This window comes from Heloderma suspectum, chromosome 2, assembly GCF_057233095.1.
Source record: "Heloderma suspectum isolate Gila_16-S chromosome 2, 16-S_ref, whole genome shotgun sequence".
In the NCBI taxonomy this organism is placed as follows: domain Eukaryota; kingdom Metazoa; phylum Chordata; class Lepidosauria; order Squamata; family Helodermatidae; genus Heloderma; species Heloderma suspectum.
In genome coordinates this window covers 136179030-136196003 of record NC_139459.1, presented here as the reverse complement: position 1 = coordinate 136196003, position 16974 = coordinate 136179030, and the positions used below count along the sequence as shown (strand labels likewise).

The 16974-nt window shown below is 44.4% G+C and overlaps 1 protein-coding gene across 7 annotated transcripts in view; it reads left to right on the top strand.

Moving 5' to 3' along the window:
• The window catches only part of RNF38 (ring finger protein 38), a 117131-nt gene that overhangs the window by 85607 nt on the left and 14550 nt on the right, over positions 1–16974 (top strand). For all 7 annotated transcript variants that reach the window (XR_014787854.1, XM_084834892.1, XM_084834891.1 and 4 more), the window contains 3 exons: positions 12271–12464; positions 14461–14671; positions 16162–16329. Coding sequence is in view for 6 of the 7 variants with exons in the window: in XM_084834892.1 (XP_084691018.1) it covers positions 12271–12464; positions 14461–14671; positions 16162–16329 (573 nt within the window). In the remaining variant the exon portion in view is untranslated. The remainder of the gene's footprint in view (positions 1–12270; positions 12465–14460; positions 14672–16161; positions 16330–16974) is intronic.

Genomic DNA, 16974 nt, shown 5'->3' with positions numbered 1-16974 from the left:
TTATTTTTTGTCTCGTGTATAAAATATAAGTTAAGCTTTAAATACAGCCTTCTGAAATTCAGAACATATGTTTTAATGGCAAACAACTTGAGAGAGATTGCTTCTTAAGTTTGATTGCTTTTTGTATTTATTTTTGCAAGTTGGAAGTAACTATTTGGAATGATGGGTGGGAAGGATTGTATTTCCTTACATATTTGCCAGTATGGCAAGAACTGCTTAACCTCCTCCAAGGGTCTTGTACTAGCCCAGTGAGGGGAGAGGGGTTGACTTGTTTTTTCTTTGACTAGCTGATCCTCATACCACATCACAACCTGCTCTTGAAACTCCTCAGTTCCAAAAGTAGTTTTGCCATGCAGGGAATGGAAGTGGGGTTGCTGCTCTTTCAAGAAAAATATGTCTGAAGCGCCCTTTGGCTCATGAACTAGTTTCACAGGTCTTTTGGGTCTTTATTTTTTGTCTTTCATAAGCTTAAATTATGAGGAATTTTGTACGCAAGTATGACATGGGTTTTGGGCATCCTTACATACTTACTGCTTTTCAACACTGCTGCCTACATCACATGTCTTCTTGATCCTTGTGACAAACCAGTGTGTCTGTACCCCAACTCTGCGAAGTAGGACAGGCTGCAAGACACCCTTTTGTCTATATTCCTCGGAGGTAGTGCTGCCACCGCTCATACATACATACATATATTTAAAATCCCTTAGTCTGACCACATGAGAAGACACTTGAGACATTTATATGTGGAGAATGATAGACCCCTGTTTCAGAGCTTCCTTTAAACTCCTTAACCTGGTTAGCATGTTTGCCAAGCACTCCAGCACATAGGTAGGCCAACTTTCAGGCTAGACAAGACAATCAAATCAATTTCAGTTTCCAATCCAATATATTTATTAAAGAACCAAGAACAGAGAAGTTGAGAAATAGTCATTGGCTTTAAAAAATAAAATGCAATATCAAAGTAGCTTACTGGCACTCAGTTATTAGGATTCTAACAGTAAGTCACCAAAGCAGCTTACTCGTGGTGTTGGGGGCAGAGGGATGAGGCCCAGCTGAACGTCAACCCTAGCTAGGCCTTGGCTTCACTCTTTTTCAACTAGTGGGATACAAAGGAAAATCCCAGAACAGTTCCCATAGAGGGAGATTCAAAACTGGCCAATCAATAGCCTGGGAGAACGTGATTATGTGCCCTCCAGGTGATTTCTGCAGTTGTTGTTGTTGTTCAGTCGTTCAGTCCTGTCCGACTCTTCGTGACCCCATGGGCCATAGCATGCCAGGCCTTCCTGTCCTCCGCTCTCTCCTGGAGCGTGCTCAAGTCCATATTCATTGCATCAGTGATGCTATCTAGCCATCTCATCCTCTGCCGTCCCCTTCTCCTTTGGCCTTCAGTCTTTCCCAGCATCAGGGTCTTTTCCAGGGAGTTTTCTCTTCGCATTAGGTGGCCAAAATATTTGAGCTTCAGCTTCAGTATCTGTCCTTCCAATGAGCACTCAGGGTTGATTTCCTTTAAGATTGACTGATTTGACCTCCTTGCAGTCCAGGGGACTCGTAAGAGTCTTCTCCAGCACCACAGTTCGAAAGCATCAATTCTTCGGCGCTCAGCCTTCCTTATAGTCCAGCTCTCACAGCCATGCATTACTACTGGGAAAACCATAGCTTTGATTAGACGGACCTTTGTCAGCAAGGTGATGTCTCTGCTTCTTACTATGCTGTCTAGGTTTGCCATAGCTTTCCTCCCAAGGAGCAAGCGTCTTTTAATTTCATGGCTACAGTCACCGTCTGCGGTGACCTTGGAGCCCAAGAAAATAAAATCTGTCACTGCTTCTATTTCTTCCCCTTCCATATGCCAGGAAGTGATGGGGCCAGATGCCATGATCTTCGTTTTTTTAATGTTGAGTTTCAAACCAGCTTTTGCACTCTCCTCTTTCACCCTCAACAATAGGCTCTTTAGATCCTCTTCGCTTTCTGCCATTAGGGTGGTATCATCTGCGTATCTGAGGTTGTTGATAATTCTCCTGGCAATCTTGATTCCGACCTGTGATTCATCCAGCCCGGCGTTTCTCATGATGTACTCTGCATATAAGTTAAATAAGCAGGGTGACAATATGCAGCCTTGTTGTACTCCTTTCCCAATTTTGAACCAATCGGTTGTTCCATGTCTGGTTCTTACTGTTGCTTCTTGACCCTCGTACAGGTTCCTGAAGAGACAGGTAAGGTGGTCTGGTACCCCCTCTCTTTCAGAATTTGCCAGAGTTTGTTGTGTTCCACACAATCAAAGGCTTTAGCATAGTCAATGAAGCAGAAATAGACGTTTTTCTGGAATTCTCTTGCTTTCTCCATAATCCATGGAGCCTGGGGAAGGAGCCTGGGGAAGGAGGACCAGCCAGCAGCTGCACCGGGTGATCTTGAGCCTGAGCCTGCTTCTGCCCCTGCCCACAGGTACTTAAGGCGGGGCTGCCAGAGGCTGCTCAGGAAGGAGCCTGGGGAAGGAGGACCAGCCAGCAGCTGCACCGGGTGATCTTGAGCCTGAGCCTGCTTCTGCCCCCGCCCACAGGTACTTAAGGCGGGGCTGCCAGAGGCTGCTCAGGAAGGAGCCTGGGGAAGGAGGACCAGCCAGCAGCTGCACCAGGTGGATCCTGAGCCTGAGCCTGCTTCTGCCCCCACCCACAGGTACTTAAGGCGGGGCTGCCAGAGGCAGCGCCTCGGCGTCGCGCCAAGTGCGACGCTAACTTAGCGTCGCACTTGGAGTTGCGTAGGATCTGAAGATCTACCCACCTGCCTCTCCAGAGACACCAGCAGCCACAACACCAGCAGCATATAGCAGCAGCAGAGGGCAGCAGCTTTAAAGACAAGGGGAAAGGGGCAAACGTGGACTATCTGCTCCTTCTTAGCTGCTGTTCTCTTTTATCTCTTTTATATTCTTTTAAACTGTTGTATATTTTATATCTTAATATTTTAATATGTGCCTGGGAGGACTATTGGACAACTCAGGGGGTGGGGGAGGTGCTACCATAACTGTGGTCACGGGCAGGGGGAGGTATGGCATTGGGGGATTAACAGGCCAGCTGAGGAGAAGAGGGGCTAGACACCTTACAGCTGTCCCCTCTTCTGGTTCTTCCCCCAACCTGATGGTTCCTGGCAGCCTTACCAGTCTGCCCTCGGGTCTGGTGCTGCTGCTGCTGAATGCCAGGTCGGCCCAAAATAAGACCTCCCTCATCCATGATTTGATTGTGGATGAGGGGGCTGACCTGGCATGTATTACTGAGACCTGGGTGGGGGAACTGGGAGGGGTCACTCTCTCCCAGCTGTGCCCTCCTGGGTACTCAGTGCAGCACCAACACCGACTTGAGGGTCGGGGAGGGGGGGTTGCCGTGGTCTATAGGAATTCAATCTCCCTCTCCAGGCTTCCTGCTCATTCGAGTGCAGATCTTGAGTGTCTGTACCTTGTGTTGGGTACCCGGGACAGATTAGGGATTCTGTTGGTGTACCGCCCACCCCGCTGCCCATCAGACTCCCTGCCTGAGCTGACGGAGGTGGTCTCGGACTTGGTGTTGAGGACCCCCAGGATGATGGTCCTGGGGGATCTCAACTTCCATGCCGAGGCCGCTGTATCCGGGGCGGCTCAGGACTTCATGGCCGCCATGACGACCATGGGGCTGTCCCAACATGTCATCGGCCCAACGCATATAAAAGGACACACGCTTGATCTGGTTTTCTCGACTGGGCAGGAGGATGGTGATCTGAAAGTAGAGGAATTAACATCTGTCCCTTTGTCATGGTCAGATCACTTCCTGCTGAGGTTTAGACTTCTGGCGGCCTTTCCCCTCTGCAAGGGTGGGGGACCTATTAAAATGGTCCGCCCCCGGAGATTAATGGATTCCGATGGATTCCAGAGGGCTCTGGGGGATTTTCCTGCTGGTATGGCTGGTGCTCCTGTCGAAGCCCAGGTCGCTCTGTGGAATGCAGAGATGACTCGGGCGGTTGACACGATCGCACCCAAGCGCCCTCTCCCTCTGAGCAGAGCCCGGCCAGCTCCTTGGTATACACCTGAGCTGAGGGCAATGAAGCAAGAGGGGAGACGGCTAGAACGCAGGTGGAGGAAAACTTGTGCTGAGTCTGACCGAACACAGGTAAGAGCCCACTATCGAGCCTACTCTGTGGCGGTGAGGGTGGCAAAGAGGCAGTTCTTTTCCACCAGCATTGCATCTTCTCAGTGTCGCCCGGCGGAGCTTTTCCGAGTGGTTCGCGGCCTGTTACATTCTGGGCCAGGGAGAGAGACGGTGGAACCCTCGGTAGCACGCTGTGACGAGTTTGCGCGGCACTTTGAGGATAAAGTCACTCAGATTCGTCATGAATTGGACACCACGATTAATGCAGTTCCATTGGTAGAGGCGTTCAGAGCACCATCTGGTCCAGTTTTATTGGATGAGTTTCAGTTACTGAGGCCTGAGGATGCGGACAAGGTGCTTGGCCAAGTCCGATCGACCACTTGTGTGCTTGACCCTTGCCCTTCATGGCTTATTAAATCAAACAAGGAGGGGTTGTCCGGCTGGGTCCAGGAGGTTGTAAATTCCTCCTTGAGAGAGGGAGTGTGCCTGCCGCTTTAAAAGAGGCAGTAATTAGACCACTCCTGAAAAAGCCTAACCTGGACCCAGAGGATGTTAACAATTATAGGCCAGTGGCCAACATCCCCTTCCTGGGCAAGGTGCTTGAGCGGGTGGTTGTAGGACAGCTCCAGGCACTCTTGAATGAAACGGATTATCTAGATCCATTTCAATCGGGCTTCAGGCCTGGTTTTGGAACGGAAACTGCCTTGGTCGCCCTGTGGGATGACCTCTGCCGGGAGAGGGACAGGGGGAGTGCGACCCTGTTGATTCTCCTGGACCTCTCAGCGGCTTTCGATACCATCAACCATGGTATCCTTCTGGATAGGTTGTCTGGGTTGGGAGTTGGAGGCACTGCACTACAGTGGTTCCGCTCCTACTTGGATGGCCGATTCCAGAAGGTGGTGCTGGGGGATTATTGCTCTGTGCCATGGCAATTGTGCCATGGGGTTCCACAGGGCTCTATTCTATCCCCCATGCTGTTTAACATCTACATGAAACCGCTGGGGGAGGTTATCCAGAGGTGTGGGCTGAGGTGCCATCAATATGCGGATGACACCCAGCTCTACCTCTCTTTCTCATCAAAACCAGGTGAGGCAGTGGCTGTTCTGAACCAGTGCCTGGGCACGGTAATGGACTGGATGAGGGCTAATAAACTGAAACTCAATCCAGACAAGACGGAGGTACTGTTAGTGGGTGGTTCGTCTGCCCGGCTAGGTGATATTCAACCTGTTCTGGAGGGGGTTGCACTCCCCCTAAAGGATCAGGTTCGTAGTTTGGGGGTGCTCTTGGATCCAGAACTGTCACTTGAGGCACAGGTGAACTCAGTGGCACGGAGCACTTTTTATCAGCTTAGGCTGGTATACCAACTACGCCCTTATCTGGACAGAGATAGCCTAGCTACAGTTATCCATGCTCTGATAACTTCTCATCTGGATTACTGCAATGCGTTATATGTGGGGCTGCCTTTGAAAATGGTCCGGAAACTTCAGCTGGTCCAAAATAGGGCAGCAAGATTGTTAACAGGGACTGGCCTGCGAGCTCATATTACGCCAGTACTTTTCCAGCTGCACTGGCTGCCAGTCCATTTCCGGGCCCGATTCAAAGTGCTGGTGTTAACATTCAAAGCCCTTAACGGCTTGGGGCCAGGTTACCTGAAGGATCGCCTCCTCTCATATGTGCCTGCCTGGACCTTAAGATCATCATCAGCGGCCCTTCTCCGTGAGCCCCTGCCAAAGGAAGTGAGGCGGGTGGCTACTAGGAGGAGGGCTTTTTCTGTTGTGGCACCCCGGCTCTGGAATGAGCTCCCTAGTGAGGTTCGCCTGGCGCCTACATTGTACTCTTTTCGGCGCCAGGTGAAGACCTTTTTATTTTCCCAGGCATTTTAGCTTTCTAAATTTTTATCTTTGCTGTTTTAAATTTGTATTTTAAACTCCTGTACTGCTGCTAGGTTTTATTGTGGTTGTATTGTTATATTGTGGTTTTAATGTTCTATATATTTTAAATTGTTTTATTGTGTGTTGTTTGGTTTTAGTTTTTGTGAACCGCCCAGAGAGCTTCGGCTATTGGGCGGTATAGAAATGAAATGAATGAATGAATAAATAAATAAATAAATCCAGCGAAAGTTGGCGATTTGATCTCTAGTTCCTCTGCCTCTTCGAAACCCCGCTTGTACTTCCGGTAGTTTTCGGTTTGCATACTGCTGAAGCCTAACTTGTAGGATTTTGAGCATAACCTTGCTGGCATGTGAAATGAGCGCAACTGTTTGGTAGTTTGAACACAAAATGTTCCCTTGAGATCTCCGATTTTCTTGAAGAGATCTCTAGTCTTTCCCATTCTGTTGTTTTCTTCGATTTCTTTGCATTGTTCATTTAAGAAGGCCTTCTTGTCTCTCCTTGCTATTCTCTGGAACTCTGCATTCAGTTGGATATATCTTCCCCTTTCTCCCTTGCTTTTCACTTCCCTTCTTTCCTCAGCTACTTGTAAAGCCTCATCAGACAGCCACTTTGCTTTCTTGCATTTCTTTTTCTTTGGGATGGATTGAGTTGCTGCCTCCTGAACAATGTTACGGACCTCTGTCCATAGTTCCTCAGGCAGTCTATCAGGCCTAATCCCTTAAATCTATTCCTCACCTCCAGTGTATAGTCATAAGGGATATGATTTAGGTCATACCTGAATGGTTTAGTGGTTTTCCTTACGTTCTTCAATTTAAGCTGAAATTTTGCAACAAGAAGCTCATGATCTGAGCCACAGTCAGCTCCAGGTCTTGTTTTTACTGACTGTATAGAGCTTCTCCATCTTTGGCTGCAAAGGACATAATCAACCTGATTTCGATATTGACCATCTGCTGATGTCCATGTGTAGAGTCGCCTCTTGTGCTATTGGAAAAGAGTGTTTGCTATGATCAGCGTGTTCTCTTGACAAAACTCTATTAGCCTTTGTCCTGCTTCATTTTGTACACCAAGGCCATGCTTGCCTGTTATCCCGGTGATTTCTTGACTTCCTACTTTAGCATTCCAATCTCCTATGATGAAGAGGACATCTTTTTTTTGGTGTTAGTTCTAGAAGGTGTTGTAGGTCTTCATAGAACCGATCAACCTCAGCTTCTTCGGCCTCAGTGGTTGGGGCATAGACTTGAATTACTGTGATGTTGAATGGTTTGCCTTGGATTCGTACTGAGATCATTCGATCGTTTTTGAGATTGTATCCCAGTACTGCTTTTCCCACCCTTTTGTTGACTATGAGTGCTACTCCATTTCTTCTAAGGGATTCTTGCCCACAGTAGTAGATATGATGGTCACCTGAATTAAATTCGCCCATGCTTGTCCATTTTAGTTTGCTGATTCCCAAGATGTCGATGTTCAATCTTGCCATCTCATGTTTGACCACCTCCAGCTTACCTTGATTCATTGATCGTACATTCCAGGTTCCTAAACAATATTGTTCTTTACAGCATCGGATTTTCTTTTCACCACCAGACACATCCACAGCTGAGTGTCCTTTCGGCTTTGGCCCAGCCGCTTCACTCTTTCTGGCGCTACTTGGAAATTGCCTCTGCTCTTCCCCAGTAGTATATTGGACACCTTCCAACCTGAGGGGCTCATCTTCCGGCGTCATATCTTTTAGCCTTGTGATACGTTCCATGGGGTTTTCTTGGCAAGAATACTGGAATGGGTTGCCATTTCCTTCTCCAGTGGACCACATTTTGTCAGAACTCTCTGCCATGACCTGTCCGTCTTGGGTGGCCCTGCACGGCATAGCTTATGGCTTCACTGAGTTACGCAAGCCCCTTCGCCACAACAAGGCAGTGATCCATGAAGGGGATTTCTGCAGTACCTCTTAGCATAATGCTGAGTCAGCCAGGAATATCTTTGTAAACTACCCAGAGAGCTTTGGCTATTGGGTGGTATAGAAATGTAATAAACAAAATTAAATGAATATCTAGAGATGTAAATTTTGGGTTTTATCACAGTCTGGCCATTTGTTCAGCCTTTGTCCAGAGGCCTTTCCAGAATGGGGTGCGGGAGGTTGGATTTGTTACAGTTCCCATTGCCATTTTTGCAACACATGAGGGTGCTCACAAGACTATCATGTGGAAGAAATGAGGGGAAAGTTGTTGACCCAATGCAGATGTAACAGGCTACTCCAACGTATCAGTTTATTGATGTGTGAATGAAGTCAAGCACTCCACGTATATGCCCGGCTGCCAAGACTTCCTGATTTTTTGAAACCACAGTTTCCCTGGGTATCTGACCTGGGAAACTATGATTTAAGCACTGCCATCAAACCAAGTTGCAAACTAGGATGATGCTCTGATTTGTAGAGAGCTCATAAACCTTAAACTAAGCAGTATGCCTACGTACATCAGTTGCTGGGGAACATGGATGGAAGGGTGCTGTTGCGTTCATGTCCTGCTTTTGGGTCCCTGGTCGACAGCTGGTTGGCCACTGTGTGAACAGAATGCTGGACTAGATGGACCCTTGGTCTGATCCAGCATGGCTCTTCTTATGTTCATATGTTCTTAAACTACATTTTCCTGATTCAGATGTCATGGGGAACTGGTCAGAAACCAGGAAGTCTCCTTCGCAACTGGGCATATAAATGAGGGAGAAGAGAAGGGTGTACATAAACCAATTTCTTATTCATGTGCCAACAAACTGTGATTTGTTGGAGCGGCCTTTTAGGTCTGAACCATGCCATTTTGTCCTGACTTTGCCATCTCAGAAATGCTCATGTAAACAACAGGTTCCCAGCTTTTTAAACATTTGATATAGATATCGGTTCAACAGGGCCTTTGAGGGGGCTCACCGAGTGTATATATGTTGTATCCTGCTGTTGAAATTCTCTTCTGGTTGTTTTGTTACATTTTCAGCTGATGTATTATGGCTTTCTGGTTACTGAAATTATTTTACTGTTTTTATATGAACTGCCTAGGTGCATGGGAAGGAAGTGAATAAATTTAACAAATATATATTGAGGCTCTTGATCTATAAATCTATGTTCAGTTGCTCTCCTCAAATGGTTAGTGCTCTATTTTAGGTTCAGTTACTGATATTTAAAATTATTTATTTATTTATTCATTTCATTTCTATACCGCCCAATAGCCGAAGCTCTCTGGGCGGTTCACAAAAATTAAAACCAAACAACACACAATAAAACAATTTAAAATATATAGAACGTTAAAACCACAATATAACAATACAACCGCAATAAAACCTAGCAGCAGTGCAGGAGTTTAAAATACAGATTTAAACAGCAAAGATAAAAATTTAGAAAGCTAAAATGCTAAAATGCCTGGGAAAATAAAAAGGTCTTCACCTGGCGCCGAAAGGAATACAATGTAGATGCCAGGCAAACCTCACTAGGGAGCTCATTCCAGAGCCGGGGTGCCACAGCAGAAAAAGCCCTCCTCCTACTAGCCACCCACTTCACTTCCTTTGGCAGGGGCTCACGGAGAAGGGCCGCTGACGATGATCTTAAGGTCCGGGCAGGCACATATGGGAGGAGGTGATCCTTCAGGTAACCTGGCCCCAAGCCGTTAAGGGCTTTGAATGTTAACACCAGCAAATTGGAATGCAGTGTCACAGGATTATTGTGTATTCTTCCGCAAAGCCTTCCTTGGGCCACCATAGGCCCACTTTCTTTGCTTCAGTTCTCCACCACCACCCTGTTCTGTTCTTCCTTTATCGGCTAAATACTGTCATCGTCCACTAGGTGACACAGTGCCGTTTGTATGTTAGTGTCCAGCACCTATCCTTCTGTCTGTTTCCAGTGGGTGCTGTTTACATTGGGCCAGCTGTGACTTAAAGATCCAGTAACAGCCCAAGTACCTGGGTGGAGTGACTGTTACCACCTTGTGTGTTTCTTTCTTCTCCCCCCCCCCCTTTTCCACTTGGAGCATCTGGGGGGAAGACACAGTGCTTAGATCTGCAGCCTGATGGAGGACAAGAACAAGCCCAGCACTCCTACAACTGTCATCTACCACATTTTCCTGGCAGCCATTTCAGGGGGAGGATATTTGGGGTGTAGGAGGTGAGAGCTGAGAGTCCGGTTTAGAGAAGCTTTTAGTGAGAGGCAAAGCTAATTCATGTTTTAATTACTGTAAGCTTCCTGGGAGACTCACATGAGTGGAAAGGCAGGATGCACATGTTTTAAACAGAGTAAGTACTAGAGTTTAATAAACATTAGGGTTGATAGTAACAAGAATAAATCAGAGAAGAAAACGTTATGTGCCTCAAAACCCTAGGGAGTAGTTGGGCTAAGAATCTGATACTACTTTGAATAAGAAAAGCCGTCCCATCAGATTCTCCGATTCCTCTTTAAATTCTTAGAGTTCAAAAACCAGTTTGGGGATTTGAGGTGAGAGTAGTTTTATGGGGAAACACAGTGAATCTCACTCAAGTATTTGTCAGTTTCTCTTTAAATTCCTCTTGAGCCAAATTGTTTGTTGAACTTTGAATTTAGAGAACTTTTGAACAAGGGGAACTGCCAAAAAAATGTTTCCCAAATCCCATTGCTATGCTTCCCTAAGTTTCTACATTTCTGTATATTTATTGGTTAAAATTTTGGTGTATTGAACTTGCTGTCCTTTTGTATAAAGTAATGTAACTGTGTAAAGGCCTTTACTTCAGCGAAAATAGCTAAAATACTATTTGAGGGGGCAGTTCTGTTTTGACATCTATGCAATACAACCACATACTTTGGCGTCCAGGAGCTCGAATGAAAGACCATGTCTAAGTGATGCGGAGCTTTATTTTTCTGCAGAAAAAAGTCAATTTTGCAGATTCATTAATAACAATTAATTGATGCCAATTGCAAAGACACTATGAGGCAAGTTTGGCAGTTTCAGAATTATAGATGAGTGGTTGTCAGAATATCATGTACAGTTCTTTGGGATGCTAACATTTATTAGTATGTCAACAGTTTTCTGAACCTTTGTCCCCCCCCCCCCTTATATTTAAACAATATAAGGGAAGTTCGTGCAATTGTCTTTATATTTTTACAAATATTCCAATTTTAAAATTGCACACTGTAACATTTAAATCACATTAAATGTGTTTTTCCCCCCTCAAATATTTCAGGTCAAATACTTGTCGTGTATTGGGACAAAAAGATTAACATTTTACATTGTTGTTTACTAAAGATTGTTTATTAAATACAAGTAAAATAAAATGTTAAGTTAGGTTACACAAGGGCATCAGAAAATTTTCCAATGCAAACTGAATTTTTTCCCGGAAAACTTACTACTATGTATGAAACTTGTGCTTTTCTTCCATGCTTAGTCACCCAGCTTCCCAGACCTGCAATATGGGACACAACTCTAGTATTTTTCTGTGTCTTCTCTCCCATCCCACCCCCCGTTTCATCCTTATCTTTTTCTCCTCTTAAAAAAAAAAAACTAAGACAGAAAAGATTGTGATGCAATGCACCACCAAGTCAGGATGTAAGGATTTGTGAGTCTCAGACCTCTTGTTAAAGATTAAATGAAATAAGGCCCGTGTTAGAGGCATGCTAGAGAGTTGTTTCCTAGGTAAATAATTTGAGATACTAAACAAAAATGTGGCTAGCAGTCAGTTTCTATAATTTTTGCACTTGTTTTTAAAGCTGCATTGACTCAATGAAAACTTATCAATGAAGACTCACTCGGCTGAATACTTTTCAAAGCATATAAATACTGCATTAACAAGGAAATAAATGTAAGGGATATATCAGAGCCCACTTTATGGATCAAAACTTGGCCGCACTATAAATCGCATGTCTAGCCAGGTAGTGAGTGCGCGTGTTGGGCTACAACTCCATCTGGCTGCAGCTTCTTTAATAATTCACAAACATAGAGCCCATTGGCATGAAATTTGTGCTTATGCAAGCATATTTCAAAAAACTGAGTAAACACTTCTAAATTTGTATACCTTTCCCTTTTGCAGAATTGGAAAAAAATACTTTGCAAGAATCCATAGGAGAAAAGGTTATAGGGGAAATGGGCAATAAACTACAATCCATTACTGAAGTAATGAAATAGCTAGACATTTAATTTCTGATTTGTTAGTAAGGAATGGGGAATGCCTGGTTCACCTATTTAAAAAAATCTGAATGGGTGTCTTAATAAATGCTATTCTGGGATAACCATTACATGTGGATTTGTTTATCTTACTTCCCTGGAACACAGAGTGAAGATAGCCCAAGTCCCAAGAGACAGCGCCTTTCACATTCGGTCTTTGACTACGCGGCAGCATCACCAGCCCCATCACCGCCAATGCGACCATGGGAGATGACATCAAATAGGCAGCCTCCTTCAGCTCGACCAAGCCAACATCACTTCTCAGGGGAACGATGCAACACACCTGCACGCAACAGGAGGAGGTGAGTTTTGGGAAATGGTTTGTTAAGCCAGTCTTCCTGACTAAGGATTGTAGCTACATAACTATCAAGCTGTTAATTTAAAAAAAAATGCTGAGATGTCAAATTTATTGCCTTTAGGGCACAATCCTATGCATGTTCAGACAGAAAAATGTCCTACAACTCCCAGTATGCCCTAGTCAGTATGGCTGGCTGGAGCATGTTGGGCGTTGTAGGACTTTTTTCTGTCTAAACATGCATAGGATTTCAGCCTTGGTTAATTAAATAGTTATTTGGGAGGTAGTGATATGTCTACTCTCCAGGTGTACATATTTGTAACTGCTAGTTTCCTGGAAGTCATGAAGACTCTGCCAGGAATGTAGCATTTTGTATCACAAATTTGAGTTTTATCTAAAATCTCTTAATTAGCTTTCTCCTTAGTACTCAGTAAATCCAGCCTTTTTATTTGCCTTTGGCTACCCAGGTTTAGTTATATTTTTACATGTATAGTTTTATTCCACCTTTCTCCAAAGAGCTCAGAATGAGGCACATGGGGTCCTGTCCCCCCAGTTTTTCTTCACAGCAACTGTGAGCTGGCTTAGGCTGAGAGGTCACCCAATGAGCCACATAGCTGAGATGTCAACAGCAAAAAACAGAACAAAAGTCTGAAGATAAATATATGTCATGGATACTCTTGGTAGTAGTAACATACTATGCTTTTGTGGGAGCCAGTAGCTGTGTGTAGCTAAAGTTGCACTGTGTATTAGGGGATCTGGCAGCATATGCAGAACCTTGATGATCTCAGCATTTTTTCTTAAAATGCAACATATTTTTGGTTTTTATGACTGGCTAAGAATGTGCCTAAGAATATCTTTGCAATGTTTTGCTATTAAAAACTGGTAAAGGTGGACATTCTCTGTAGGACTTCCAGTAATTCAAGAGTAAGGACTTTTGCACCCTGCATAAATCCCCCCCCCAATAAACACATTAATATCCCACCCTTCCTCCATGCAGTGTGACATAATACATATGTGGATTATTAATTTCATCATCACAACCCTGTGAGGCAGGTTAGGCTGAGAAATGATGATTTTGCTAAAGTCTCTCATGGCTGAGCAAGGAATTGAACTTCGGTCTCCATAAGAAAGTCTGCCATTCTCTCCACTACACCACTGTAATTCCATGAAGCTGTTCTAAGGCGCATTGAAATGATCATTTGAACCTGTGATAGATGTAGTTTTAGATTGTCCCAGGCTGACTTTTCCTTGCACTGTGATGGGCTTAAAAGGTTACATGAAATCTAACCTGGGCAGAGCTCATCTCATCTCCTGCACCATCAGTCAGGTTTCACATGGTGTTTTGCGTCTGTGGTGATGTTGAAAGGAAAGTCAGCCTGGGCTGACCAAAAACTGTGGCTAGCACAGACTTAAAAAGTCATGTGAATAAACCCAGGGGTTTGGAACCCTTCTCACCTGCCAGTAAATATGAACTCCTCCTTTCATGCCTTTCCTTCCTATCAGTCCAATAGCTCTGTAAGTTCTGTAAGAATCCACATTGTGCATTCAGAGTGCAGGGTGGAAAGAAAGTGAATTTACACAACAATCACGTAAAAGCTTGCCAGCTGTCATCAGTCATCACAGCAAGAATCAGTTATCTGGCATCTGACCCATGTGCTAAGTTCACCTTGACCTTCACTCCTACTGCTCAGTAATTGGGAGACAGGGGCTGTGTGGTAACTTTGGCATTGCCATCTAGTTGGAGATTACAGAGGGCTACCTAATCCATACTTGGTTACAGCTTCTAGGTGGTAAGTTTTTCTGAGCGGCTAACATGTGCTTTCCAGTCTTCTATTTGCATCATAAGAAAACAACAGAAGTGTATGTAGGTCATTCTGATTACAGAAATTTAGCAATACAGGAACAACAACAAAAACGTCAAAACTTCATAGTTTAAAAGGGAAAATTGCCATGTGTTTTAAAAAAACAAAAACAAGGAACTTGTCCACTTTGATTATTTGCAGCCCTCCCGTTAGACGCCAGAGAGCAAGAAGAGATCGATTGTCTCGACACAATTCCATTAGTCAAGATGAAAACTACCATCTTCCATACGGACAGCAACAAGCAATAGAAGAACCCAGAGCCTTCCACCCACCGAATGTATCTCCCCGTATGTTGCACCCGGCTGCTCATCCACCACAGCAGAATGCCGTGATGGTTGACATTCATGAACAGGTATGATAAAAGAGAGAACAGTGTTTTACAAACTTCTCGTAAAGGGCCAAGAATGTGCATTTCCCCCATAAGCTAAAGCGTAAAAATGTGCATTTGGGGGGAGTTTGAGCATTTTTGCATGTGCACATTTGCACAAATTTGGAAACAAAATCCGATTCCATTGATGGGTGGATGACGGAATGAAAGGCGAAACAATCGCTAACAATCAGCAAAACACAGACAGAATGTATTTTACACAATCTGCACATCCCTAATTGAGTGTCATTGAAATATCTAGTCATACCTGGTGCAGAGACATGGCAGAATTATCAGTGGACGCCGATTGGAAGGAGGCAAGGTCAAAGTAGTGCATCATTTGCAGATGCAGTGGCCCACCTCTTGAGCTTAAATGATTTCTCGTGGCCTACTCGTGTGCCTCAGCACAGACCTTTGGAATTACTGCACAGGTGACAAGTATCCTAAAACCATGAAATCTTCCTAAAGTTAGGACAAATTATGAAGTATTTTGCTTGTTTTTCTTTCAATACGTTAAATGCCACAAGGTTATTAAATGTATGTAAGTATATTTAGATATGCATTTCAAATACTTAAACAACAGAAAAGACCAGACACTGGTCTTCTGTGTCCAAAGTCAGCCCAGCATTTTTTGTTTTTTGCATTATTTGGTTCTTGGTCAAAGAAAATGGACGAGTCATATATTCTGATACTTAAAACTTTGGTCTATTCAAGCAGTTACACAGAACAGAGTGACTTTGAAAACCAATTCCAAAACCAAACTGTCCTCTAAAAGCCTTCAGCCCTTCCCAGAAACTCTGCATATCACCATGGAGGTTCCTCCTTCCTGCAGCAAATGCAGTGGACTTGGGACAGCCTTGTGTACTTGAGGCCTCTTCCACTAGATGGTCAGAGACCTGTGCTTGTGTGTTTAATTCCTGCTTCCTTCTGAATCCTATGGTCTTATTCTGATATGCCAACATGTGGCCAGTAGGAGAATCTAGGCCAGGTAGCTTAATTAGGAGAAGTTTTACAGAAGGCGTCGCAGGGCTAGGGGTACTGTTTGAGGAGTGAGAGTAAGTATATAACTCCCGCAAGGCTGGGGACCCTTGCTTTTGTCATTGCTATCAATTTACTTGATGCAGTATTTGACTGCAGTCCAATAGAGAGCCAGTGTGGTGGTGTGATTCGAATGGTGGGCTGGGACTCGGGAGATCCGGATTCCACTTTCCACCCAGCCCTGAAGCTCACTGGATGACAGTGGGCCAGTCATTCACTCTCAGCCTAACCTACCTCACAGTAATAATAACATATAAATGTAATAAATAATAAAAAATGGTTAGTTGACTGGTGAATTTGACCAACATCCCAGCCTTGACATAATGTATTTGTGGAAAACCAGAATTTATTCAATCCAAATGCTTTCATACCATTATTTTGAAAATCCTATCCTTTTGTCTTGACCTGCTGGAAGCTGTTTATGTTCTTATTCACAGATCCACCAGGGCACAGTCCCTGTTTCATATACAGTGACCACAGTGGCACCACATGGGATTCCACTTTGCACAGGTCAGCACATACCAGCTTGCAACACGCAGCAGGTCCCAGGGTGTTCTGTGGTTTTCAGTGGACAGCATCTTCCTGTCTGTAGTGTGCCTCCTCCAGTAAGTGGTTCCCTAATATTATTTTTGAAGTTAAAGACTTAAAATGGCTTTGGAGGCTGCATAAGGTCAAGAGTGTATTTAGGGTCATATTCTGTGTGTATTTACTTAGATGTAAATTGCACTTAGTTCAGTGGGAATTTCTCCCAAGTAAGTATCAATACGATTTTAGCCTTCATGTAAGAATACTTCATCAATAGTTGAAATGAGTGTTATATTTCACAAACATAATTATTTTAAGAATAGAATATTATGGGGTGGGGTGGGGGTTCCCATACACATTTTGGGTGTTAATTTCCTAAGGTAGTTTAAACCTAAGCGCTGAATGCGCATCCTGTTTTTAATTACACATTTTTTAAAACTTGGGAAGAAGAGGGAATTTCCACAGTACTGACAAACTGCTCTTTTAAAGCCCAAGTACAATGCTGGAGTGCACTGTTGTGCTCGTCCTGCTTGTGGGTCTCCCATCAGCAGCTGGTCGGCCACTGTGTGAACAGAATGCTGGGCTAGATGGACCCTGGTCGGATCCAGCAGGGCTCTTCTTATGTTCTTATGCTTTTTTGTATTTGACACCCTCATCAGATTTTTCAGAAGGTTAGCCTGTCTGTGGTGGTTACATCACTGTGTGCAGTATCGTAAGGTGTTATT